The sequence below is a fragment of the Pongo abelii genome, chromosome 19, assembly GCF_028885655.2.
Source record: "Pongo abelii isolate AG06213 chromosome 19, NHGRI_mPonAbe1-v2.0_pri, whole genome shotgun sequence".
Taxonomy (NCBI): Eukaryota; Metazoa; Chordata; class Mammalia; order Primates; family Hominidae; genus Pongo; species Pongo abelii.
In genome coordinates this window covers 9681159-9706532 of record NC_072004.2, presented here as the reverse complement: position 1 = coordinate 9706532, position 25374 = coordinate 9681159, and the positions used below count along the sequence as shown (strand labels likewise).

Here is a 25374-nt window from a genome sequence, read left to right as displayed (position 1 = left end):
GATAAGGGGGGATGGGTGGGAAAATGGCAGACTCACTGACGATGATGGTCACTGTTTCTGCGTTGATGGCTGCCAGCAACTGTGTCCTTCCATGGGGGTCAGGAACATCCAGCGGACATCTTTTTCTGGCGTCGCCTCTGGAACCAGAGTCTTCTCCTCCTCCACTCTCTGACAGTCTCCAGTTTCTGCTTCCTGTCCACTCCTTTGATTGAGTTGTTTTTATCCTGACCCCCATTAATCAGCCTGTTGCCTTGGATCCTTCCCTTGCATATCCTATCTTTATCGTTTGTCTTTCCTTCCTGCCTAAAAATCCTGGAGGAGTCGAAACTTATAAAAAAATTTGAATTAGAGGCTCTTCATCGGTTGCCAAATAAGGTCCCAATGCTTTAGCTAAGCACTTGGCCATTGACTGGCGCAAATACACCAGCTTTGTTCCATTCCACTGCCCAGTACATATTCTACACCCTTATCCAAAGACACAATTTCCCCTAAACAATCCCACCCTTTCATAGCTTCATGTCTTCACTCCACCCAGAGTGTCCTCTGCTATAATCCCCATCTGTTGGAATCCAGGATTTTAGAGATAAGCACAAATAGTAGATATCCATTTTGCTCTTGCCTGCCCAGTATTCATTTCCCTCTGACTTTTCTACAGGAAACACATCTTTCTTCCTCTTAGTCATATTGTCTGCATGTCACTGATCCTACTCCTAAATCCAGTAGTGAACCCATCACTCAGACCCAGCATTTCAACATATTACTCTTGTCCACAGTGTTGAAAACAAAAAGGGGGGGTGGGGATCATAGGAATTGTCTCAGGCTCATCAATGCCAATCTCAGGACTTTGACTAAAATTTTAAGAAAAATAACCACAACTTTTTCCTTTGGGATGGCTGATTTGGCAGGAGTAAGTCTAAGCAAAAGGAGAAATTTAAAGATGTAACTAGGGCATTGGATTTGCTTTTGCCCTGAGAATATGTGCTGATCCTAGGTCTTCAGTTTTCATGACTTTTGGAGCATGAGAAGCAGAAAACAAACCCCGGAAACCCCCAAATAGGCAGGCATATTGTGGTAGACTAGATTATGCAGTCATATTGTGATAGACTAAATTATTATTCACAAATATTAACTTTCTCCCTGTAGTAGGATTGTAAATCCATGCCCTTTGCCACGGAACTTTGGGATGTCATCCAGTAAATGAACGGGGGTAAACAACTCTGTCTTTCTGATTTGAGCTTTGGGCAACTGATTTGCTTGGATCAATGTCCAGTGCAGCCTGCTGTGGCTGACCTGTAGATCCATGAATGAGAAATAAATGACAACTTCACAGTCAAAAATAAGCCCACAATCAAAAATATAACAAGTCATGATAAGTGAGAAACAATAGACAATAGAAACACAAATTAGAAAACAACTGTGCTTAGTATGTTTTAAAAAGTAAAAGATAAGTCTATCAATGTCTTTAGTGGATAATAAACTATAAATGACTATTATAATTAAAAAACAAAAACTTCTAGTAATAAAATAAAACAACAAAGAAAACCCACAATAGGCTTAAGCAGAAAATGTTACATAGCTAATTAGCAGACTATTAGATAGGTCATAAGAAATTATCCAGAACATAGCCCATCAAGGCAAGGAGATGGAAAATATAAGAGAGTTTAAGAGGCATTGCGTAAGTTCCAACATATTTCTTTCTTTTTTTTTTTTTTTTGAGATGGAGTCTAGGTCTGTCGCCCAGCCTGAAGTGCAGTGGCATGATCTCAGCTCACTGCAACCTCTGCCTCCCAGGTTCAAGCAGTTCTCCTGCCTCAGCCTCCTGAGTAGCTGGGATTACAGGCATGCACCATCATGCCCGGCTAATTTTTGTATTTTTAGTAAAGATGGAGTTTCACCATTTTGGTCAGGCTGGTATCGAACTCCTGACCTCGGGTTATCTGCCCACCTCAGCCTCCCAAAGTGCTGGGATTACAGACGGGAGCCACCACACCCAGCCTCCAACATATTTCTAATTGGAGTTCCAAAAAAGAGAATAGATAGGCATAACGGGGCAGAAACAATATTGGAAAACATAAATCCCGAAGAATGAACAATTCTAGATGTTCCATCAAACAGCAAATAACTAAGAATAAACACAATAAAATAAAAGGGCTCTATACAGTAAACTACAATGTTATTGAGAGAAATTTTTAAAGACCTAAATAGCTGGAAGGCTATGTTTGTGGATTAGAGGACTGAGTATTATAATGATGTCAACTTTCCCCAAACCAATCTACAGATCAAATATCCCAATCAGTATCCTAGCAAGTGTACGTGTATGTGTGTATAAATTAACTAACTAATTCTAAAATGTATTTAGAATTAGAAAGGTCCAGGAGTAGCCAAAATAATTTTTTTTACAAAAGGAAGTAGTTTGTTAAAATTTGTGTCCTGCACCAGTTAAATCTAACCACTGATAGAAAAATATAATATGTAAAATAAAATGTTAAAGTAAACACGAGGATATAAATAAGACATAAATTTTTAAACTATTATTGAAGAAGAAACAAAGGAAATTTGATCTGATCAATAATAAAAGGCAGAAAGGAAGCAAAAATAAGTCTAAACTATCAGTAGTCACAATAAATGAGATGGCGTTAAATTTCCCATTAAAAGATGGAGATCATCTGATTTACATTTAAGAAAAAATTCATCTGTATGGTATCTACAAAAGACACACCTTAAAAAATGGTATATTGAAAGATACGCTTGTCAAATGCTAACAAAAAGAACACAGATGTAACAAAATAATGAGCAAAATAAAAATTTAAGTAAAATGAAGATATTTTATAGTGACAAAATACAAACAAAATAGACAAATCAGGCATCTGATAGTGTTTTTAAACATATAAAGCAAAAACATAAGGAAATACAGTGGAGAAATCATAATAATATAGAATAATAGTCTTCTCAAAAATCAATAGATCAAGCAAAAAAAATAGTAAAGTGTTATGAGTTTTTGATCAATCGATAAATTTGATCTAATAGTTATTTATAAAACTTGTGTCCACAGAATACACATTTAAACATAATTTAAACATTTATTAAAAATAACATGATCATTTCACTATAAAAAAATTGAAAAATTAACATTTATTCCTAATTTAAGAAAATATTAGCCAAAGGTCTCAACTTCTTAAAGGAACATAAAGGAAGGATATTTACAACAAGTATCATTCCTAAAAGGTAAAACACTAAAGTCACAAACTAGACATAGATGTTAGCTTTCATCACCACAAATGAGTCAATACTGTTGGTCATAACTAGCGTAGAGAAACAAGAAAATTAGAAGTACGGACACTTAAAAGGAAGAGATAAAATTAGTATTAATAAGAGAATCAATTATTTCTAAAAAATGAATAACAAAGTCAAGTTGACCAGATACAAGATCCAATTAAAAAAACAAAAACAAAAAAACAGCCGGGCATGGTGACTTACACCTGTAATCCCAGCATTTTGGGAGGCCAAGGCAGGTGGATTACTTGAGCTCTGGAGTTTGAGACCAGCCTGGGCAAAATGGGGAAACCCCATCTCTATGAAAAATACAAAACTTAGCCATACATGGTGGCTTATGCCTGTAGTCCCAGCTACATGGGAGACTGAGGTAGGAGAATCGCTTGAGCCCAGGAGATGGAGGTTGCAGTGAGCCAAGATCACACCATTGCACTCCTGCCCAGGAGACAGAGTGAGACTCTGTCACGCACATACAAAAAAAGCCATTTGAAAATGTAATAGAGAAAAAGATTCCCTTTCCAATGGCAATGAAAACATCAAATATGTGGGAGTAAATAATAAAAGTCATGTGCAAGACCTAGGTGAAGAAAAGACATGAATAATTCTTTCATTCATGAAAACTTTAATTAAAGAAGAGTGTAACCATTTCCGTTGCTCCCTTGTTTAAAACAAAACAAAAAAATGGGATAAAATGAAATGCCCATCAATAGGGGTTAAGTAATCCTTGTTACCTGTAGTACTATAGGATACAAAGCATCAGTTTTTCTTAAAATTTTAGTCAAAGTCCAAGATTGGCATTGATGAGCCTGAGACAATTCCTATGACCTGCCACCCCCCTTTTTTTTTCAACACTGTGGCCAAGAGTAATATGCTGAAATGCTGGGTCTGAGTGATGGGTTCACTGCTGGACTCAGGAGTAGGATCAGTGACATGCAGACATATGACTAAAAGGAAGAAAGATGTGCTTCCTGTAGAAAAATCAGAGGGAAAAGGATGAGGTATATCCATAAAAGACAATATGAAAACATCTCCAAGTTATAAAAGCAAATTGCAAAAAAAAAAAAATGCATCATGTTCTCATTTATGTATAAACATACATACAAACGAAAATTACCTTTTTCTTTATACAAGAGGAATGCACAAAGAAAATATGGAAATTTGGAAGGAGACACTCCAAACTGGTGATAGTGACTTCTGGGAAGGGTATTGGGATTCTGACTATGTTGTGCACTTGGCATTATTTGTGCTTTCAACTCTTCCATATATTTGAAATTTTTGTACTATGGTCATCCATTGGTTAATAGTTAATAAAAAGCAGTAAACATTTCATATAGAATATAGTGCGTTTTCTCTTCTTTTGCAAGGATATTCACTTGTTTAGGAAATCAAGAGGCCAATTCAGACTCAAAATTTATCTTGTCTATGAGGAAAATACTAAGAGGTGGTCCCATCTGTTTTTGTGTTTACAAAACCACATCATGACTTTGCATACCAACATGTAAGATATTCTTTCCCCCATCTCTGTGTCTATGTTCATTTTCTTTGTTGCTCACTACTTCTGAGTCAACTTTCAGCCAATATGGCAGGCTGAATTCAATTAAAGGACTTCTTCCTCTGATTCCAGAAATAAAATAAAACAACAAAATTTTTAAGATATAGGAAAGCTCAAAATTAAGAAAGGGATCTCTTCAGGTGTCAGTAAAAAAGGAGAATTTCAAAGTCAGACCAGTGAACAGATGCCAAACAGCACAAAGGACTATTGGAACTGAACACTGGTTGGGCGTTTGGTCCCTGCAGAGTTAAAGGAGTATTATCTCTGGAAGACTGGAGGATGGGGCACAGAAATTGAGCTACCTGCAGAAAGATGAGACCCCATGAGAGATGCCCATTCATCTACAAAGTAAGAATGAGAAAAATTTACTTGTGCCAGGTATCAGTGTATTGCCTTCTAATTTATGCTTCACTGTCGGCTCTATGAAAATTGATCTGGGCCCTGGCCAGGGGTGGTGGCTCACGCCTGTAATCCCAGCAATTTGGGAGGCCGAGGTGGGCGGATCACAGGGTCAGGAGTTCAAGACCAGCCTGGCCAACATAGTGAAACCCCATCTCTACTAAAAAAAATACAAAAAATAAACCAGGCATGGTGGTGGGTGCCTGTAATCACAGCTACTTGGGAGGCTGAGGCAGGAGAATCGCTTGAACTCGGGAGGCAGAGGTTGCAGTGAGCCAAGATTATGCCATTGCACTCCAGCCCGGGCAATAGTGTGAGACTCTGTCAAAAAAAAAAAAAAAGAAAGAAAAGAAAATTGATCTGAGCCCTTTAGATATTTTTCCATTTCCAGATAGTATGATGTCAAGTTTTGTCAGGAGAGGGCGCTGGAGAGGGATTTCAGCCTGGGTGCTGGGGTGCTTCTCTCAGCAAGCCCCTGCCACACAGACAGGGCTTCCCCAGTGCCCAGCTCCTGCAGCAGAGGCAGCATGTCCAACAGCAGGCTCCCTTAATGCAGGTGGCTTTTCCAATATCCAGCTTGTGCGGTGCATGGCAGCCAGCAGCTTCCCCAGCAACCCCCTTGGAGTACTGTATTGGAGTGCCTCTTGGGAGAAACCTCCTTTGAATAGCTTCCCCTACAACATCCTGGAAGGCAGATTTCCTGCATTCCAGGGTGCAGTACCACTCAACTCCTCTCCAACCAGTGGACCATAGATTGGCACCCCAGTCATCGGGGGATGTAGGGTCTCATCCCTGAATACTCTATCTGAACCCCTAGAGGTTTATCTGCTATTCCCACATTCTTTTTTTTTATTTTTTATTTTTTATTTTTTTGAGATGGAGTTTCACTCTTGTCGCCCAGGCTGGAGTCCAATGGTGCGATCTCGGCTCACTGCAACCTCCACCTCCGGGGTTCAAGCGATTCTCCTGCCTCAGCCTCCTGAGTAGCTGGGATTACAGGTGTGTGCCACTACTACGGGGTTTTACCATGTTGGCCAGGCTGGTCTTGAACGCCTGACCTCAAATGATCCACCCACCTCAGCCTCCCAAAGTGCTGGGATTACAAGTGTGTGCCACTGCACCCGACCCTCCCACATTCTTTAGAATTCTCTTTACTTATTATGAGCCAATTCCTCAATAATCTGTTATAGTATTGTTATGCTGTAACATGTTGTAATTAATAAGGTATATTTATATTAAGCTTGTTCAAATTACTGTGTGGTTTCTGTCTCCTAATTGGACTCTGACTGATACTTGTAGCACCAAGATCAGGGACTGAGTAAAGCAGTGGAAAGAAAACAGTCTCACCTTTCTCTGTGCCAGTCTGGTTCCCAGCAAAATATCCAACACCCACACAAACAGGAGAAAGTCAAAGAGTGTTCTTCTTTCCTTCATCTTTGAGATCCAGGGTCCTGGCAAGGAAAACACATCATAGCTGAATTGAAGAGCTCTCTGGGTTTTAAGATAAAATTAAGTTCTTCCCAAGTTCTCCTCATCATAGAAGAATTTCCTCTGCAGGTGCCTTATGTCCCAACCAAAACATTCACTTTTCTTCTACATTCTTCCTGAGTCTTCCCTTAAGATTTACAATGTTCTCTTTGATTAGAAGTTTATAGACATAATAAAAATGAACATTTATTGAACATTTTTATATGTTTGGCACTATTGTGAATATTCCCAATGAGTATAATCCTCATCACAATTCAGCGAGATAGGTTGCTTCATCAACCTCATTTTATAGATGAGCAATTTTCCAAATCCTGCATTTAGTAAATAGTGGATCTGGTCATCAAATCCAGAAAGTGTGACTCCAGAGGCTTAACCACTTCCCGATACAATCAAACAATTGTCCGAGCTAGAAGATCCTCTTTCTACATATGCCATGTAAAGAAAATAAGACATAGGGGGATGAGGTGACTTTCTCAAAGTCACTGCAATGAGCACGTGTCTGGGACAAAAACTCACCTCCCAGTCCTTGGTTGATCTCTCTCGAGTAGCCGCCCAGTCCCCTCAGTGCTGTTCTAAGCCCTGTGACTTTTGTTTAATCTCTCACATGAGGTTATCATAAGCCCTTTACCTAAAGAAGCCCTACTCCGAGATTCCTTTATCTTTAGAAGAATCCTGAAGGAATGCTTCTTGTGTTTCACGGGGCTTTCGTCAGGAGGCGGCTTGCCCTGTTTCAGGTGTGGATGCGGATGTCTGGTTTTCCCCCATGCTGGTGAAGAGCCTTGTGTTGATGGTGTCTTACCCAGCGTCCTCAGTCCCTGAAAGGAAAATGAAGATACCAGGTCACCTACAAGAGGTTGTCGGCCGGGCACGGTGGCTCACGCCTGTAATCCTAGCACTTTGGGAGGCCGAGGTGGGCGGATCACAAGGTCAGGAGTTTGAGACCAGCCTGGGCAATATGGTGAAACCCCATCTCTACTAAAAATACAAAAACTAGCCGGGCATGGTGGCACGTGCCTGTAATCTCAGCTACTCTGGAGGCTGAGGCAGGAGAATCACTTGAACCTGGGAGGTGGAGGTTGCAGTGAGCCGAGATTGTGCCATTCCACTCCAGTCTGGGCGACAGAGCGAGACTCCGTCTCAAAAACACAAAAAAACAAAACAAAAAAAAACCCAGATTGTCGTGGATAATATGTTGTCTAGGGGACAGCACATGAGAGAATGGGAATGTCAAACCCAAGGAGACACATGCCATTCTGAAAACGTTATCATTGATACTCAGCTCAAGTGGTTCATTCATGGCAAACATCGGAGAAAATTACAAGGCTAATAACACACGCCAGTAGTTGGCATCTGCAAAAGGGCAGGCCACATAGCGAGGAAGCTCCCTCTACATTCTCCCACTAGCCACTCTCTTTCTCCAATAAAAGATATCTTTAAATATGCAAATTCCTTCACACCAGAACATAATTTAATGTAACAAGACAAAGTTTTTCTCCTAGAAGATATATAAAGAATGATGTTCAGGACACTGTTTCTTTTTAGGACATTTTTGTTTTCAATGGCAAAAGCTTAGAAACAATCTATGGCCAGGCATGGTGACTCACGCCTGTAATCCCAGCATTTTGGAAGGCCAAAGTGAGAGGATCCCTTGAGACCTGGGGTTCAAGACCAGCCTGGGCAACAAAGTGAGACCCCCCATCCCTACAAAAAAATTTTTTTTTTTTAATTAGCCAGGTATGGTGGTGCATGCCTATAATCTCAGCTACTGAGGAGGCTGAGGTGGGAGGATTGCTTGAGCCTGGGATGTCAAGGTTGCAATGAGCCGAGATCATGCCACCACACTCCAGCCTGGGCAACAGAGTGCAACCCTGTGTCCGGAAAAAAAAAAATGCAAATGCTCCTGAATTGGGGGATAAACTATGGTTCATTTGCATTAAGAAGTTATAAGCAACATTTGAAAAGAATCTATAGGGCCGATCTATAGAGATCTGGGAAAAGCTCCAAAATTTTAAGTTAGAAAAGAAAGCAAGTAGCAAAACAATAACTTTAGTATAGTGGTACGTAACTAAAAACCAATTAGGCCAGGCCGGGTGGCTCACACCTGTAATCCCAACACTTTGGGAGGCCAAGGAGTTCAAGCGGGTCAGGAGTTCGAGACCATCCTGGCTAACACGGTGAAATCCCATCTCTACCTGTAGTCCCATCTACTCAGGAGGCTGAGGCAGGAGAATGGCGTGAACCCGGGAGGTGGAGCTTGCAGTGAGCTGAGATTGCACCACTGCACTCCAGCCTGGGCAACAGGGAGAGATTCCATCTCAAAAAAAAAAAAAAATTACAAAAGAAGATAGAAATGTCTGTGACAGCATAGTGGGTGAGGTATTCATTGAATTGGCCCTTCCAGCCCGGAAATAACTTCACAGGATTTCCCCCATCTAGAAGCCAGATTGAATACTCAGACTGCTCTCTGAAAGATAATTGAAAGCAAAGAGCCACACATTAAAATTGCCAAACTCAAAGATCACCACATCAGTGGAAATAAGGATAGAAAGGGGCTTGGGAACTTGTCTCTACTGCCAGATTTGTACTTTGCCTGTCTTGTCTAGATAGCCGCCTTTTGCGGCTTGATTTTGCTGAAATAGCTTAAAAATTTACATTCAATTTATTATTACATTTTTCTCTATTTTTATATCACTTCTGTTTCAATCATATTCATTTAACATAATATTTTAAACTTTGTTCTTTGTTCATATATATGTATGTGTATATATATACAAAGTCTCATTCTGTTACCCAGGCTGGAGTGCAGTGTGGTGATCTCAGCTCACTGCAACCTCCGCATCCCAGGTTCAAGCGATCCTCCCACCTCAGCCTCGTGAGTAGCTAGGATTAAAGGCATACACCACCATGCCTGGCTAATTTTTTTAATATTTTTAGTAGAGACAAAGTTTCACCATTTCACCAGGCTAGTCTCAAAACTCCTGACCTCAAGCGATCCACCCACCTTAGCCTCCCAAAGTGCTGGAATTACAGGCATGAGCCACCGCAACTGGCCAATATTTTAAGTTTTCAACTGTGCTTTATCTCCTTTTAAAAATATTAAATTCGGGGGTACAAATGTGTGTTTGTTACACGGGTATATTGTGTAACGGTGGGGACTGAGCTTCTAATGTATCCATCACCCAAATATTGAAAAAAAAAAGAAAAACAATTACAAAAGAAGGTAGAAATGTCTATGACAGCATGATGAGTGAGGTATTCATTGAATTGGCCCTTCCAGCACCCAATTGGTAATTTTTCAACCCTCAGTCTCCTCATGCCCTCCCCCCTTTTGAAGTTCCAGTGTCTATTATTTTCATCTTTACATTCATGTGTATCCATCATTTAACTCTCACTTATAAATGAGAACATGAGATATTTCATTTTCTGCTTCGGAGTTAGTTCACTTAGGATAATGGCCTCCAGGTTCATCCATGTTGCTGCAAAGGATATAATTTCATTCTTTTTTTCTGGCTGCATAGTATTCCGTGATCCAACTGTATTTTATCTCGATTTATATTATTAAGATATAATGATATAAATTATGAGACTCATTGCTCTTTACTTTTTTCCTGTCCTCTTCATCTTTCATGATATCTGTTAGAATCCTATGGTTGGCCAGGCATGGTGACTCACGCCTGTAATCCCAGCACCTTGGGAGGCCAAGGCAGGTGGATCACCTGAGGTCAGGAGTTTGAGACCAGCCTGGCCAACGTGGTGAAACCCCATCTCTGCTAAAAGTACAAAAATTAGCCAGGCGTGGTGGCAGGCACCTGTAATCCCAGCTACTCAAGAGGCTGAGGCAGGAGAATCGCTTGAACCTGAGAGGCAGAGACTGCAGTGAGCCAAGATCGCACCATTGCACTCCAGCCTGGGAGACAACAGCAAGACTCCATCTCAAAAAAACAAAAACCAAAAACAAAAACAACAACAACAACAAAAAAACTCCTATGGTCATTTGCTTAAAGTGTTGCCTTCATAGAAAGCAGATTCTGGCCCTCCTACAACCAACTGGATGACCCTGATCGTGTTATTAGGTTGAACCCCATGAAACTGCCATTTTGGTAGATCAAAAATAGTCAAATATGATCCAAATGCAGAATATAAACTCTCTGTGTCTCCACCTCTACCCCTGCAAAATGGAGCTACCAGTATTATTATTGATGTAATAAGAATGTTTGAAGCATAAATGAGTTCATTTATGTAGAGCCCTTGTAGCAGGTCCTGGCACGTAGTAGTAAATGTTTGTTGGTGATACTAGTGGTGGTGGTGACATTGGTGGTAGTGATACTAATGTACTTTCTGAGGCCTTGCAGAAAAAGGAAATGACTGGGTAACCAGCGAGGCCTGCCACCTGTCAATCCCCACCCATGGAGGCTGGAACTAAAGAAAGCAACAGTTCCACAGAAACTTTTTTTTTTTTTGAGACCGAGTCTCACTCTGTCGCCCAGGCTGGAGTGCAGTGGCGCAATCTCAGCTCACCGCAACCTCCGCCTCCCAGGTTCAAGCGATTCTCCTGGCTCAGCCTCCCGAATAGCTGGGATTACAGGAGTGTGCCACCATGCCCGGCTAGTATTTGTATTTTTAGTAGAGACGGGGTTTCACCATGTTGTCCAGGCTGGTCTCGAACTCCTGACCTCAAGTGATCTGCCTGCCTTGGCCTCCCAAAGTGCTGGGATTACTGGCGTGAGCCACCACACCTGGCCCAGATCATCCCTTAATAATCTTTTCCAAATAAATGGTGTTTTATTCTTCGCAAAGTGTAGTCAGATATTTATTCAGTGTTAACAGTTCACACTGTTGACTAATTTCTCACATCACCACTGCTAGGTGGGTATTACTGTCACTTCAATGTAGAGGAAACTCTGGCTCAGTCAGAAGAAGGAACTTGTCAAGGTCACAAACTAGGGAGTAGCAGGGCAGGGTGTGAGTCCACGTTTGGCCGATTCCAAAGCACATGCCATCATCCCTTTGCAAATGCAAACTCTTCATCTTTCAGAGATGTTTTCCTAAAAAACCCTGTGAGGTGTCAAATGACAGTATCCTAATTCTAGTGGTGTGATGGTCTTGTGCTCTCCAAGAAAAAAAAGTCCCAATTTGTAACGTTTGCTGATTTTATTGACATAAATAATTCCACCATGGCTGATTTCAAGACTCGTGAAGCTCCTGAATCTTTAACAACTGGCTCTCGGGAGCTGGTACGAGCCCACTACAGCTCATCACTGCAGAGTTTCCATTTTACTGATGAACACACCAAGGCCCACAAGCATCCATTTGCTTGCCATAAGGCCACGTAACTAATAGCTAACCCTAGATGGGAACTTAGGACTTTTACTAAAAGACCCTTGATGGCTGCCACAACTCCCCTCTTAGACACCATGCCAGGTAAGGAAAGAAAAGCGCCACTACTGAAGACAAACCCCAAAATACCTTATTGAAAAGGGGACTGTTCAACCAGCCGCGGTGACTCACGGCTGTAATCCCAGCACTTTGGGAGGCCGAGGCGGGCGGATCACCTGAGGTCAGGAGTTCGAGAGCAGCCTGGCCAACACGGTGAAACCCCGTCTATACTAAATATACAAAAATTAGCTGGGGGTAGTGGCGGGCGCCTGTAGTCCCAGTTATTTGGGAAGCTGAGGCAGGAGAATCACTTGAACCCGGGAGGCAGAGGCTGCAGCGAGCCGAGATCGCGCCACTGCACTCCAGCCTGGGCTACAGATCGAGACTCTGTCTCAAAAAAAAAAAAAAAAGGGTGGGGGCGACATGTTCTTAAAATTTGATCTTATATTTTTTTCAGTATTCTGTCACTAACTGGGGTTCTTCATCCAGAAAATGGACTAAATGGAGGGGCCTAGATAAATGAGCAAATGAAAGAGAACATCAGAAGAGAAGAAGAAAAAGATAAGACGGGCGAAGATGAAGAAATATTAGCACAGGTGGGAACTAAACGGACTAAGAGAATAATACTTCCAGTGTGTCTCTCACCTCTTCTCTCTGCAGCTCCATCTCACTGTCTTCCGATGAAGACCAGCATTTCCACAGGGTGGGCACATCGTCATACACAACATTCGAATCTCACATTTCCACCACCAGAGAGGAATATGGAGTCACCATTTCTGGCCCTCAGGACTGAAAACATACTTCTGAATAGCCCATGGGTCAAAAGAGAAATCAAAAGGGAAATCAGAGGGTACTTTGAACTGGATGGAAATGGAATGGAAATGAAAACACAACATAGAATTTGGAGAACTGGGGAAATTTATATCACTAAATGTCTATATTAGAGAAGAAAAGGGCTGGGTGCGGTGGCTCACGCCTGTAATCCCAGCACCTTGGGAGGCCGAAGTGGGTGGATCACCTGAGGTCAGGAGTTCCAAGAGCAGGCTGGCCAACATGGTGAAACCCTGTCTCTATTAAAAAATACAACAACAACAACAACAAAAACAAATCAGCCGGGCGTGGTGGATAGTGCCTGTAATTCCAGCTACTTAGGAGGCTAAGGCTGGAGAATCACTTGAACCTGGGAGGTAGAACTTGCAGTGAGCCGAGATCGTGCCACTGCACTCCAGCCTGGGCAACAAGAGCAAAACTCTGTCTAAAAAAAAAGAAAAAAAAAGAAAAGAAGAGAGAAGAAAAGAGATCTCAGATCAATTACATCAGTGTTCACTAAAAAAAAATAGAAAAAGCAAATTAAATCCAAATTAATTAGGAGAAAGGATATAATAGACATAAAAACAGTAATCTCAGAAATGAGATAGAAATGAGAGACCCACCCCCCTGCCCCACACACACACACAAAATATCAAGGAAGCCAAACGCTGGTTCTTGAGAAGATTTTTTTAAATTGATAAACTTCTAGCCAGAGTGATCAGGCAAAAAAGAGGGAAGACACAAATTACCAATGTCCAGGATGAGAGAGGTAACATTATTACAGATTAGATAGATTCCCACAGAATAATACTGGGATTTTTTGTTCCAATAAATTGAACAACTTAGATGAAATTTGCAAATTCCTTGAAAGATACAAACTACAGAATTCCCACAAAATAATACTGGGATTTTTTGTTCCAGTAAATTGAACAATTTAGATGAAATTTGCAAATTCCTTGAAAGATACATACTACCAAAAAAAATTGATAAATTGGACTGCTTCAAACTCAAAAACTTTGCTCCTCAAAAGACTATATTAAGTTAATAAGAAAGCAAGTCACTGGCTGGGAAAATATATTTCAAAGATACTTATGAAACAAGTCACAGGCTGGAAAAATATACTTCAAAGATACTTATTTCAAAGATACTTATGAAAAGGACTTGTATTTAGAGTATGCAAATCAATCTCAAGACTCAGGTTCGGTGAGAAATAAATTCGTGGATTCCATAGGCTGCTGGCTGCTGGTTGAACTGGCAATTTTTCCAGGTCTCTTATATGAAAGGTAAGGAATTGCTTGGTAAAGAGTGGGATATGACCATTGAAATTGGGATATCTGCGAGGATTCAAAAGGCTAGGACTCTGTTAAGTCTCTGGTCTCTTCTAAAATTATCCTTATTTCACTTCTTGTCTGATTAAATTATAGCTCCCTTTTCGGGAAAAGGCTAATCATTTCCCTCATGCCCCATCTTTCATTGTTTCTTCCTTAGTAACCCAAGTCAGAATTCAGCACAGCTTTCAGAATGAAATGAGGCTGGAAGTGAGAGGGGAGGTGCAGTGAGGGCTATCTAGCAGAAGCATTAGAAATTTTTTTAAATGGGGGCCGGGCACGGTAGCTCATGCCTGTAATCCCAGCACTTTGGGAGGCCGAGGTGGGTGGATCACCTGGGGTCAGGAGCTTGAGAACAGCCTGCCCAACATGGTGAAACCCCATCTGTACTAAAAGTACAAAAACTAGCCTGGCGTGGTGGTGCATACCTGTAGTCCCAGATACTTGGGAGGCTAAGGGACAAGAATTGCTTGAACCCGGGAGGCGGAGGCTGCAGTGAGCCAAGATCATGCCACTGCACTCCAGGCTGGGCAACAGAGCAGGATTCTGCCTCAAAAAAAAAAAAAAAAAGAAAAGAAAACAGAAATTTCTTAAAATGGGGAAATTTTTTCAGGGGATGAATTTTTTGAGTAGTCAGCCAAGACGGAGAAAATATAATTTGGGATATGACTCAATGTATTAATATGAATACATTCACCTACAGATCTAGTTTGAAAATCAGCCTGCTATGATTCTAAGGGCTTGCTGGTCTGGCTAACACAATTCAGACCTAATTGTGGTCATAAAGAAATGAAATCAAAAGACACGAATTAAAAGGCAGGAATTCAAAGACTTCAGCAGGCAGGGAGGGTGGTGTGGCTTTCCCTTGTGTTCTGCCCCCACACCACTTCTCACATCCCCCAGTGCTTCATCCTTGCCAGGAGTGACAGATAAAATGAAGTAAGCAAAGAGGTCCTTAAAAAGTACTTCATGGGCTGGGCACAGTGGCTCACATCTGTCATCCCAGCACTTTGGGAGGCCAAGGCGGGTGGATTGCTTGAGCCCAGGAGTTCAAGACCAGCCTAGGCAACATGGGAAGACCTCGTCTCTACAAAAATACAAAAAAATTAACTGGGCATGGTGGTGTGTGCCTGTAGTCTCAGCTACTTGGGAGGTTGAGGTGGGCAGACTGCTTGAGCCCAGGAGGTTGATGTTGCTGTGAGCTATGGTTGCACCACTGCACACTCTAGCCTGGATGACAATGGAGCAAGACCCTGTCTCTAAATAAATAAATAAATAAATAAATAAATAAATAAATAGCACTTCATGTCTGTACTCAAGTTAAATAGGAATTCTGCTGGATAGGAAGGCTGTTCAAATGAGGGTCTTGATCTTGGGAGCAATAGGAGAAGCCCAAAGTGGCCAAGCCCAGATCATGGCAGTTAACCATTAGAGGTAAAGTGGACTGTCATGGAATTAGATCTCCAGGGATGGTATGACATGCAGAGAATGCTGGCGGTGACTTGGTACTCCAGAAGTTAAATTCACAGCCAGGCTACTCAGTTTTTTTTTTTTTTTTTTTGATATAGAGTTTTGCTCTTATTGCCCAGGCTGGAATGCAATGGAGCCATCTCGGCTCACCACAACCTCTGCCTCCCAGGTTCAAGCGATTCTCCTGCCTTAGCCTCCCAAGTGGCTGGGATTACAGGCATGCGCCACCACGCTCAGCTAATTTTTGTATTTTTAGTAGAGACGGTGTTTCTCCATGTTGGTCAGGCTGGTCTTGAACTCCTGACCTCAGGTGATCCCCCTACCTCGGCCTCCCAAAGTGCTGGGATTACAGGCGTGAGTCACCACACCCAGCTGCTACTCAGTTCTTAATTATTTCAAAGCAAAAATGCTCATGCATAGAAAACTAGATATCTAACCTGCGTTGAAGAGTCTTAACTTTTCATCTAATTCCCTGACCTGATTCAGTTCATGAATCCAGACTCCCTTAAATGACAGGATGGCTGGGTACTATCAAGGAAGAATTCTCTGTAACTCCACATCTGCCCCATAAAGCTTTCTCCCAGCCATTCCCAAAAGAAATACAGCCATTTGCCCGTACTGACACTAAGCCCCAGGAAGGCAGAACACCACTGAGTTTTGTCAGTCTCAACAGGAGCTTATGGTGGCCAGGTGATAAATGGATTCCTAACCTAAGTTTGCATCTTGGCAGGCCCAGTGGAAACGAGGCTCTTTCTTAGGATATTTCAATATTCTGAGTGTTTAGTTGACTGACCTCAGCAAGTAACCAAATGCCCACATTGGTTTCCCCAATGTGGCCATTCCCCAATGTGGCCAAGTTGCATGTGATCCTGTTAAATTTCATAATACTTATAGTACCTAAAATTACCTTAGTTATGTTTACTGTTTCTTTGTCTCTTCCAACTAGAATAGAAATTGATTTAGGCCGTGCACGGTGGCTCACGCCTGTAATCCCAGCACTTTGGGAGGCCGAGGCAGGAGGATCACGAGGTCAGGAGATCGAGACCATCCTGGCCGACACGGTGAAACCCCATCTCTACTGAAAATACAAAAAAAAAATTAGCCGGGCGTGGTGGCGGGCACCTGTAGTCCCAGCTACTCAGGAGGCTGAGGCAGGAGAATGACATGAACCCGGGAGGTGGAGCTTGCAGTGAGCCGAGATTGCATCACTGCATTCCAGCCCAGGTGACAGAACGAGACTCTGTCTCAAAAAAAAAAAAAAAAAATAGAAAGAAAGAAATTGCTTTAAAGGCAAGGACCATTTCTCTAATTTACTACTACATTCCCGGAGCCTAATAGTGAACTCTCAAATGTTTGTAGAATAAATTATGCGAGGATCAAGCCCATGTCACTGGAGAAATCTTTCCCAATCACTAAAGTGAATCAAAACAAAAGTGCATCCTTAGAAAAATCAGCAATCAGGTCACAAAGACTTAAAACCTGCTGTGTCTTGATTCCTATCACATCTCTACCCAACTCACCTTTTTGGTACAAAAGGTTAACGGGACTTAGAGAATAACTGTATCTATCAAAGACTTAATCAAGTAGTGGGACCAGATGTGGTCTCCTTGCTGGAATTAGTAAATACAGCTCCTGGCACTTGAGAATAAGCTATTGATCTGGAAAATGCATCTTTCTCCATGTTGATAAACAGAGAATACCAGAAGCAATTTGGTTTAACTGACAGAGTTAGTAGTACACCTTCAGAGGGGCAGCATGGTTTTTTCCAGTAATTCAGAGAAGGAACTCCAGAGCCAGGATTACCTGGGTTCAAGTCCTGGCTCTGCTACTTACTAGTTGTGTGACCTTTGGCAGATTACTTAATCTCTCTGTGCCTCGGTTTCTTCACCTGTGAAACAGATAATAGTACCTGCCTCAAAAGTTTATTATGAATTAAATGAGTTAATATTGTAAAGTGCTTAGAAGAGTGTCTTTCCCACAGTTAAGTACTGTAAAATGCTCATCAGTGGTAATTATTAACTGAGATCTCTGCAGCTCTAGGATGAAATCAAGTCAGCACGTGCTTGATTAGCTCACCATTCCTCAGGACATCATGCTGGTGCTGCCTCACTGCAGGTGATATCCTACTGATGAGATGTAGCTAGAACTGTAATTATATACTCCTATGGGCTATGGCCTCTCCTCCTTTAGACTTTCTGGCTTTCTTCTCTGATCCTGTGGGCCCTTGACGCTTTTGGCACTACCTATATGACTGCCCAGCCCAAGAGTCTGGACTTGCAAGACCTTCCTTCCACTAGTGGAAAAGAGCAGGAGTGGAGGATAAAGGAGGGGGGCCTCAAACCTGGGAGACTCTTTAGGAGTCAGGAATGGGCTGTGACAATCAGACCAGTGACCAAGTGTAGGAGATCGGTCAGGGTGATGGGAAAAATGGTAGAAAGATGCAAACCTTCTTGGAAGGGCGAGAGGTTTTACAAAGCTTCAGAAAAGGATTTGGCTGAAGGCAGCCAGATTCTCTCATCTGGTGCCTGAAAGCTTAGGTTAGATAACAAGGGGATGTAAAGAAACTGATCTAGATAAGTCCGTTTACTTAGGTCTTGGAACCTGGCCTTTTAAAAATTTTATTATTATACTTTAAGTTCTAGGGTACATGTGCACAGTGTGCAGGTTTGTTTCATAGGTATACATGGCCATGTTGGTTTGCTGCACCCATCAACTCGTCATTTACATTAGGTATTTCTCCTAACACTATCCCTCTTCCAGGCCCCCACCCCTCAACAGGTCCCAGTGTGTGATATTCCCCTCCCTGTGTCCATGTGTGCTCATTGTTCAACTCCCACTTATGAGTGAGAACATGCAGTGTTTGGTTTTCTGTCACAAGGAACCTGGCCTTTAGTCATCTGCACAGGACTGCTCTCTCTGGGGAGGGCGACCATGCTGATTACCCACAAGTGTGTTGACTCAAAGCCTTTGTCATTAAACCTGTGCTGAATAAATGCTCACAGGGCCGGCTTGTTGAGGCCGCGGCTGCTGACTCTTCACAGCACCCTCCTCGGGGTCTGTAAGTGGCCCGTCCCCTAGCCTGCTCTTTCACTGGATACCTGTGTCTGAGTGCCTGACTTCATCTGTCATTCAGCCAGGGTCTGCAGGTCGGACCTGGCAACCAAGCCTCAGACAGCAGGAACAGATCCAGGCAGAGGATCTGAGCTTCCAGAGGAAGAATGGGAGGCCCCTTTGGCCATCCTGAACTGGCTGCATCTCTGGCTATGCTCCTCTCTGGCTCAATGGCTTTCAACTCTTCTCTAACTCCTAGCTATAAATCCCCAGGATCTTTGTGGTAGGAAAAAAGCATCCAATGGTTCTCCCATGCTTTCTCCTCAAAGATCACTTGAGCAGAAGGCTGCAGCCTATCATCAGACACATGGCCAAGGTTGGAACCATGACCCTATTGCCTCCACTCCAGGCAGAAATTGGACTCAACCATTTCCCATGCTCTGTTCTCACAGCCTCTACTGGGTCCTTCTAGAGGGAGAAGCGACCTCAGGGAAGGGGATGCAAGGGTGCCTCAGGCATCCTTGTTGCGACCCCAGATGGATATATATCCACCAGGGGTCAAGTGCAATTGCCTCTTCCTGAACCTCCACAGTTCAGAGCCTGGAGTAAATGTGTTACAGAGAACACTGCTAAGGCCTGGGACCCTCTCGTGATATCCCAACAACCCAAGAGTATTCTAAAGGTTGAGTCCTTAGAAGAGAGAAGCCAGGGAGGTGCACGTCTGAGTTCCAACCCAATCTCTTGGAGGAGGAAGAAAGGGAGACTGAGCTTAGGAAAAGCATGGAAACTAAATGTGACAAATTGCTCTGAGAGTCAACAGAGGAGAAAGAACCAGATAAAGCAGGAAGACTCCTAGACTCCTATTTACCCAAGAGGACTTGGACAACCATGTCTTCCACAGTGCCTAAGCGTACATCAGTGTAAGACTTGAAGAGAACATGGACTTCTTTTGCAATGCAAACATACAGGTTTACTGGTATACATATTGTCCTCTGGGGTCAGGTGGCTGGGTCTTCTTGCTTTCTCTATTATCTCAGTTCTACCTTCTAACTGTTGCTCTGATCAAAGGTAAGTTGTCTTTTTCACTGGGGTAAAAAATGGACTCCATTCCTCCTTTTTTTTTTTTTGAGATGGAATCTCGGTCTGTCGCCCAGGCTGGAGTGCAATGGCTCGATCTCGGCTTGCTGCAACCTCCACCTCCTGGGTTCAAGCAATTCTGCTGCCTCAGCCTCCTGAGTAGCTGAGATTACAGGTGCACACCACCACACCCAGCTAATTTTTGTTATTTTTAGTACAGCAGCATTTCACCGTGTTGGCCAGGCTGGTCTCAAACTCCTGACCTCAGGTGATCTGCCCTCCTCGGCCTACCAAAGTGCTAGGATTACAGGCATGAGCCACCATGCCCAGCCCATTCTCTTTGTGAAGAGAAAAAAACATGTAGCAGAGACATGTCAATGAGTCATGCTATATGTATGAAGGAAGACTTAATTCTTGGGATCAGGTGTCTTTTTTTTTTAATCTTTTTTTCTTTTTTGAGAACAAATGTTTCCCGTCAAAAAAGGAAGTATTTGCAGAAGAAGGACTGTTTAAGTACAGGTGACCTCAACTGTTGAGCCCCAGGCCTGGGGTCAGGCTTAGCAGTTTCTAAGTAAGAAATGATAGGATATTTGTAAGAGTCGCTACTGAAGAGTGTGCAGAGCTTTAGGAAACGGGACAGTCAACTAAGAGTCTGTCAGGCAGATGTGGAACTCACATCTTTTCAAGTACAAGCCCTCCGGAGAGTGGCCTGAGGAGGCTTCCACTTCTTTAGAAAACAGCAAGTCGTTGGAACGAAAAGCACTTTTAGATTTTAGAAAGAACTCAAGTAACTACTTTCTGATAGCAATAGCAACGAACCAAGTTTACTCAGCAGGAATGAAACAAGGTCATTTATCAGACTTGACTTGAATAATTCAGACAGCCATGCATGTTTCATGGACAGGATTTTATTAAAATTGTACATAGATCTCATATTTAAATTAAAAAAATGAACATTTTTTTCTAGTACCAAAATAGTTATTTTTAAAATACCTTGAAAAACTTTAATACAATTTTTAATATATTAAATATTCACCTGAACTCTCAGCCATTTATCTCCCATCTCTCTTTGCTAGAATCTTGCCTTACCGTCACTATCATTCTTTTGTTTTTTTTTTTTTCTCTTTTTTTGGCATCTTTAATGCTTATCCCAGAAAAGCATTAAAAATAAAATATTTTTCTTTAAGTCCACAATTAAAAAAAAAAAAGAAAGAAAAAGGAAAAGCCAATGACAGTATTTGACATGACATTGAAGATTCTTATTAACCAGCCTCACCTTGTTTGCCCACATCCAAAACTCTTTAGTAAATATCAGTTCTTGCCCTGAAACTGGTAATACTGACCCAATAGCATCCTCTAGCGGCCAAACTGTAGCAAAGCACCCAACGATACAGGAAGGTTTTCGACCTTGGGTTATATGGACCTTGGGTGTTGGAAGTCTAGATATGGAGACCCCCCCACCACAAAAAAAATTTTTTTTTTTTTTTTAGAGATTACAAGACAACTGGATTCCTGGAAACCCATTCTCAACACAAGCTGCCTACAGTTGCTTGGCAAAGTCCCAAGAATGCCAGCATCACACAATACTGACACGCTCCATCAAAAACTGGACTCCGGTAAGGTTTTCTTTCGACCTAAAGAAAGAGTGTGGTATTTGACCCTCTGAAAGGTGCCATAAGAAGCCTGCTCCCCTGGAACAGTCCTCTGTGACATGCCCAGTGCACTGCCTCTCGGGGCCCTGCTGGCTTTACGAGGGAGGCGGAGAGAGCTGGGGGCTGACCAGACATCCCTCTCGAGCCGGCTGCCCAGGCCCCTGGCCAGGCCCTCTGGGATCCTGAGGGCAGGAGGTGAGCCTGCAGCCTGCCCATCCATGGCAGGACTCAGCCTGCCACTCACCAGGGAGACGGGGGGCACCTGTGGAGAGACCTCTGCCCTCTCATTCCTCCTGTTCTCCTTCTTCCGAAACACGGACCTCAGAAGGGTGAGTGTCCCCTGCAGGGGTCTGTCTAGCTCAGAGGTGCCTCGGCGACTGTCTTTGCTGTTTCCAGAGAATCCCATATAGGGGGAGGGTGGGCTGCTTTTGCTTCCCATCTGGAAGCTCTCCTTCCAGTTCATGGCCTTCTGGCCCTCCAGTCGAGCTGGTTTCTCATGCTCCACCGAAGGCATCACAGTGAGAGGCAGGTCAAACTTTCTGGGAAGCTTGATGTCCTGCCCTGCATTTTCCTTGAGTTTCCTTGCGGTGTTTGGACCATCTGAGTTTCCAGGGGCCAGACAGTGGTTGGATTGAGCCGACGGACAGGGTACCCTGGCTGGACCTCTTTCAGTGGCCCGCCCACCATCTTCGCTGTTAGCAGGAAGGGCAACGTTGGACCTCGGCGATGCTGACTTCTCATCCTCACCCGCAGTGCCCGTCAACAGCGACACAATGGACTGGCTCGTGGACCGAGGTCTTCGTTTGGATTCCAAGTACTCCACCAACTCGACGGAGGCACCTGGTGGTTTCTCCTTGGATCCAAAGGACCACCGCAGAGGCATGGTCTTGAATGGTCCCTGCTTGGCTCGGGAAGTGGTGGGTGCCTTCATGCTAATGCTTCTGCCTTTCACGCCCCGTACCAAACGCCTGGGCTCCAACCCTCCTGAAAGAGACAGAGAGACTGTCAGTGTAGAAGCCACCCTACAGCTGACATGCCAGTCATCTAACGTTCACTGAGCACCTCTGATGTGGAAGGCACTGTGCTGGGCACTGGAGACACAGCAGTGAAGAAGCCACATAGGGTTCCTGCCTTTGGGGAACAGCAATGGTTTCACCCACTCTTCCTCAATATCCACTTACGTTTGAAGCCACAGGGTAAGCCAGTGCCAAAGAAGGTATCTACATGCTGGGCAGCACAGACACCTGGCAAAGCTCAGTCTCACGGGCATCTAGCCCTAAGAATGAACATCAGTTTCATCCATCTTTAAATATTCCCATGAAACGGGATGCCCAGCAAAAGTTCCTGCTTTTCTAGGTCATATTAGGTCCTTGTACCTTTCAAATCCAAGAATCTCAGATATCCTACCCTGGGCGAAAAAAGAAAAAAAAATGGTATTAAAAAAATATGGCAAAAACCACAATTACTTTTGCACCAACCTATACAACTTGTAAAAATATATACACGTGCGTGTTTATGCATGCATGTGAAAACATACAAATAAGAATAGAGAAATAAATGCCAAAAACAAGGTGTGGGTAGGGCCATGGCAGTGCTGTTTGTGATGGATTTTTTTTCTTAATTCTTTCCTACATCTCAACATTTCTAAAAGGAACATACGTACAACCAAGGTTGTGTATTTTTGCTTAAGAAATTCTCAGTTTTGGGAGGCTGAGGTGGGCGGGTCACGAGGTCAGGAGTTCGAGAGCAGCCTGACCAACATGGTGAAACCCCATCTCTACTAAAATACAAAAATTAGCTGGGCGTGGTGGCACATGCCTGTAAATCCCAGCTACTCGGGAGGCTGAGGCAGGAGAATCGCTTGAACCCGGGAGGCAGAGGTTGCAGTGAGCTGCGATCATGCCACTGCACTCCAGCCTGGGTGACAGAGCAAGACTCCGTCTCCAAAAAAAAAAGAAATTGTCAGTCATCAGTCACTGTACCATTAAAATGCCCTGTTTTACATGATGTCTGCAATCACTGAGAAAGAAATCTTCAGCTGAAACACACAATCCACATGGCACAAGGACAGTCACACACATTTGGAGAAAGGTTGCAGGGCAAGCTCTAAAGTCTGCCCCACGGGTGGCCACTCTCACTGTGCCACTTCATCATAGTGTTTGAGGGTGCTATGGACTAAAGGTTTGTGTCCCCTGAGATTCATACACTGAAGCTCTAATCCCCAAGGTGATGGTATAAGGGGGTGACGCCGCTGGGTGGTAATTAGGTCATGAGGGTGGAGCCCTCGTGAATGGGATTAGCGCCCTTCTAAGAAGAGGTTGAAGAGCTAGCCAGCTCTCTTCCTGCCATGTGAGGACACATGAAGCTGCCTGCAGCCTGGAAGAACCTCTCCAGAGCCCCATCATGCTGGCATCCTGATCTCAGACTTCCAGCCTGCAGGACTGTGGGGAAGAAATGTCTGTTGTGGATAAGCTGCCCAGGTGTGGTATTCTGTTCTAACAGCCTGAATGAACTATGAAACAGAGAAGATCCAAAAGGGAGCAGAACTGCTCCTGTGAAAATCCCCCTGTCAGTGGCACAGCCAACACAATGTGTGACACAGAGAAGGGCCAGAGATTGTCAGGTGCACGGGTGAGAGCTCAGGAAAGGCAAAGGAATGAGGTGCAGGGGAGTGAATGCTGCAGGAACACGAGGGAGGCAAGGTGCACATCGACCAAGCACCCCTGGAGAAGTGGCTGGAGCAGGAAGAAGCAGAAAGCCCATGACCTCCAAAAGGAGTTAGAAAGCATCTCAAGGATGTGACTTTCCAGGTTTTTCATACAGAATGTTTGATTTTTTTCTTTCCTCAAAGCATTTCTTTAGATTAGCCAGTCATAGACATAATTTTACCCAAAACACTCTGTAATTTTGGTTTAGATTGACCTTATTAAATTCCCAGCCCTCAGGGGGTGGGGAAGAAATGTTCTGGGGTCTGAGATGTGTGTGAAGTTTATTTCCTTTTTTCTCTTCCACAGCCCTGGGAAGGGCAGAAAGGGACGCTTTGTATTAGTAGGACAAAGCTGTGACTTTTAGCCTTTCAAAATGAGAGCATGTTGCCTGGAGCCCCGGCAGGTGGCGAGAGGAGTTGGCAGCTGCCTGAAATAGCAGTTCTTCCTTTCTTCCTGGTAGGAAAGGCTCTGAGGCCAGGGCTGACATCAACGCCTGAGCTACATTTTATGGGAACCACAGATGCCCACAGAACTCATGTCTCCTCTTTCTCGAGACGGCAGTGAAAAAGCACCCCTGCTCTCTTTATTCTCCTTCCATTTATCGGGCTAGGATAACAGGATCTGAGACAGTGATGGCTTTAATAAAATTGAGAAATAAACAGCATAAGAACAGAAGGGAATAAGAGGCCCCCACGCTCACATCACACTTCCTCTCTACTAAGTCACTTCCCGTCCAGGGTGGGTGCAAGTCCTGGTACCCCTCCCCCGGGGAGATGCACGAACCTTCTGGGATGCTGGGAGACAGATGCTGAACACGGTGGTGTTCAGAGACCCCTGGGCACTAACTCTGGTTCAACCACTGCCCCACCCCACCCCAAGAAGATTCTGTTTCCAGCCAGTCTGGCTTGAATGAGAACCAAGAAGAGCCTAGAGCCTTACACTGCATTAAAGACACAGGCCGTTAGGTTCTTCCTGAAGGTTATATAAGCCCCACAGCATTCATAATGTGCTTCTTGGACCCCACAAGAGCCCCCTCCATGCAGATGGCGCCAGTGCAGCTGACGGGCTCAGTCCCCTGACACCCCCTCCACACCGCAGCTCTGGAGCCAGCAGATGCTGCTTTGAGTAAGGCCACATCTGTTCCTGTCCCTGTGCAGCCACCTTGATTTCTACATGACTATTTTTATTTT

The 25374-nt window shown here is 43.5% G+C and overlaps 1 protein-coding gene across 2 annotated transcripts in view; it reads right to left on the bottom strand.

Annotated features, from left to right (window-relative positions):
* Positions 1–20924: 20924 nt before the first annotated feature.
* The window catches only part of USP43 (ubiquitin specific peptidase 43), an 83564-nt gene continuing 79114 nt past the window's right edge, over positions 20925–25374 (bottom strand). For both annotated transcript variants that reach the window (XM_024235066.3, XM_024235067.3), the window contains exon 15: positions 20925–22460. In XM_024235066.3, the coding sequence (XP_024090834.3) occupies positions 21424–22460 (1037 nt within the window). In that variant the 3' untranslated portion in view covers positions 20925–21423. The remainder of the gene's footprint in view (positions 22461–25374) is intronic.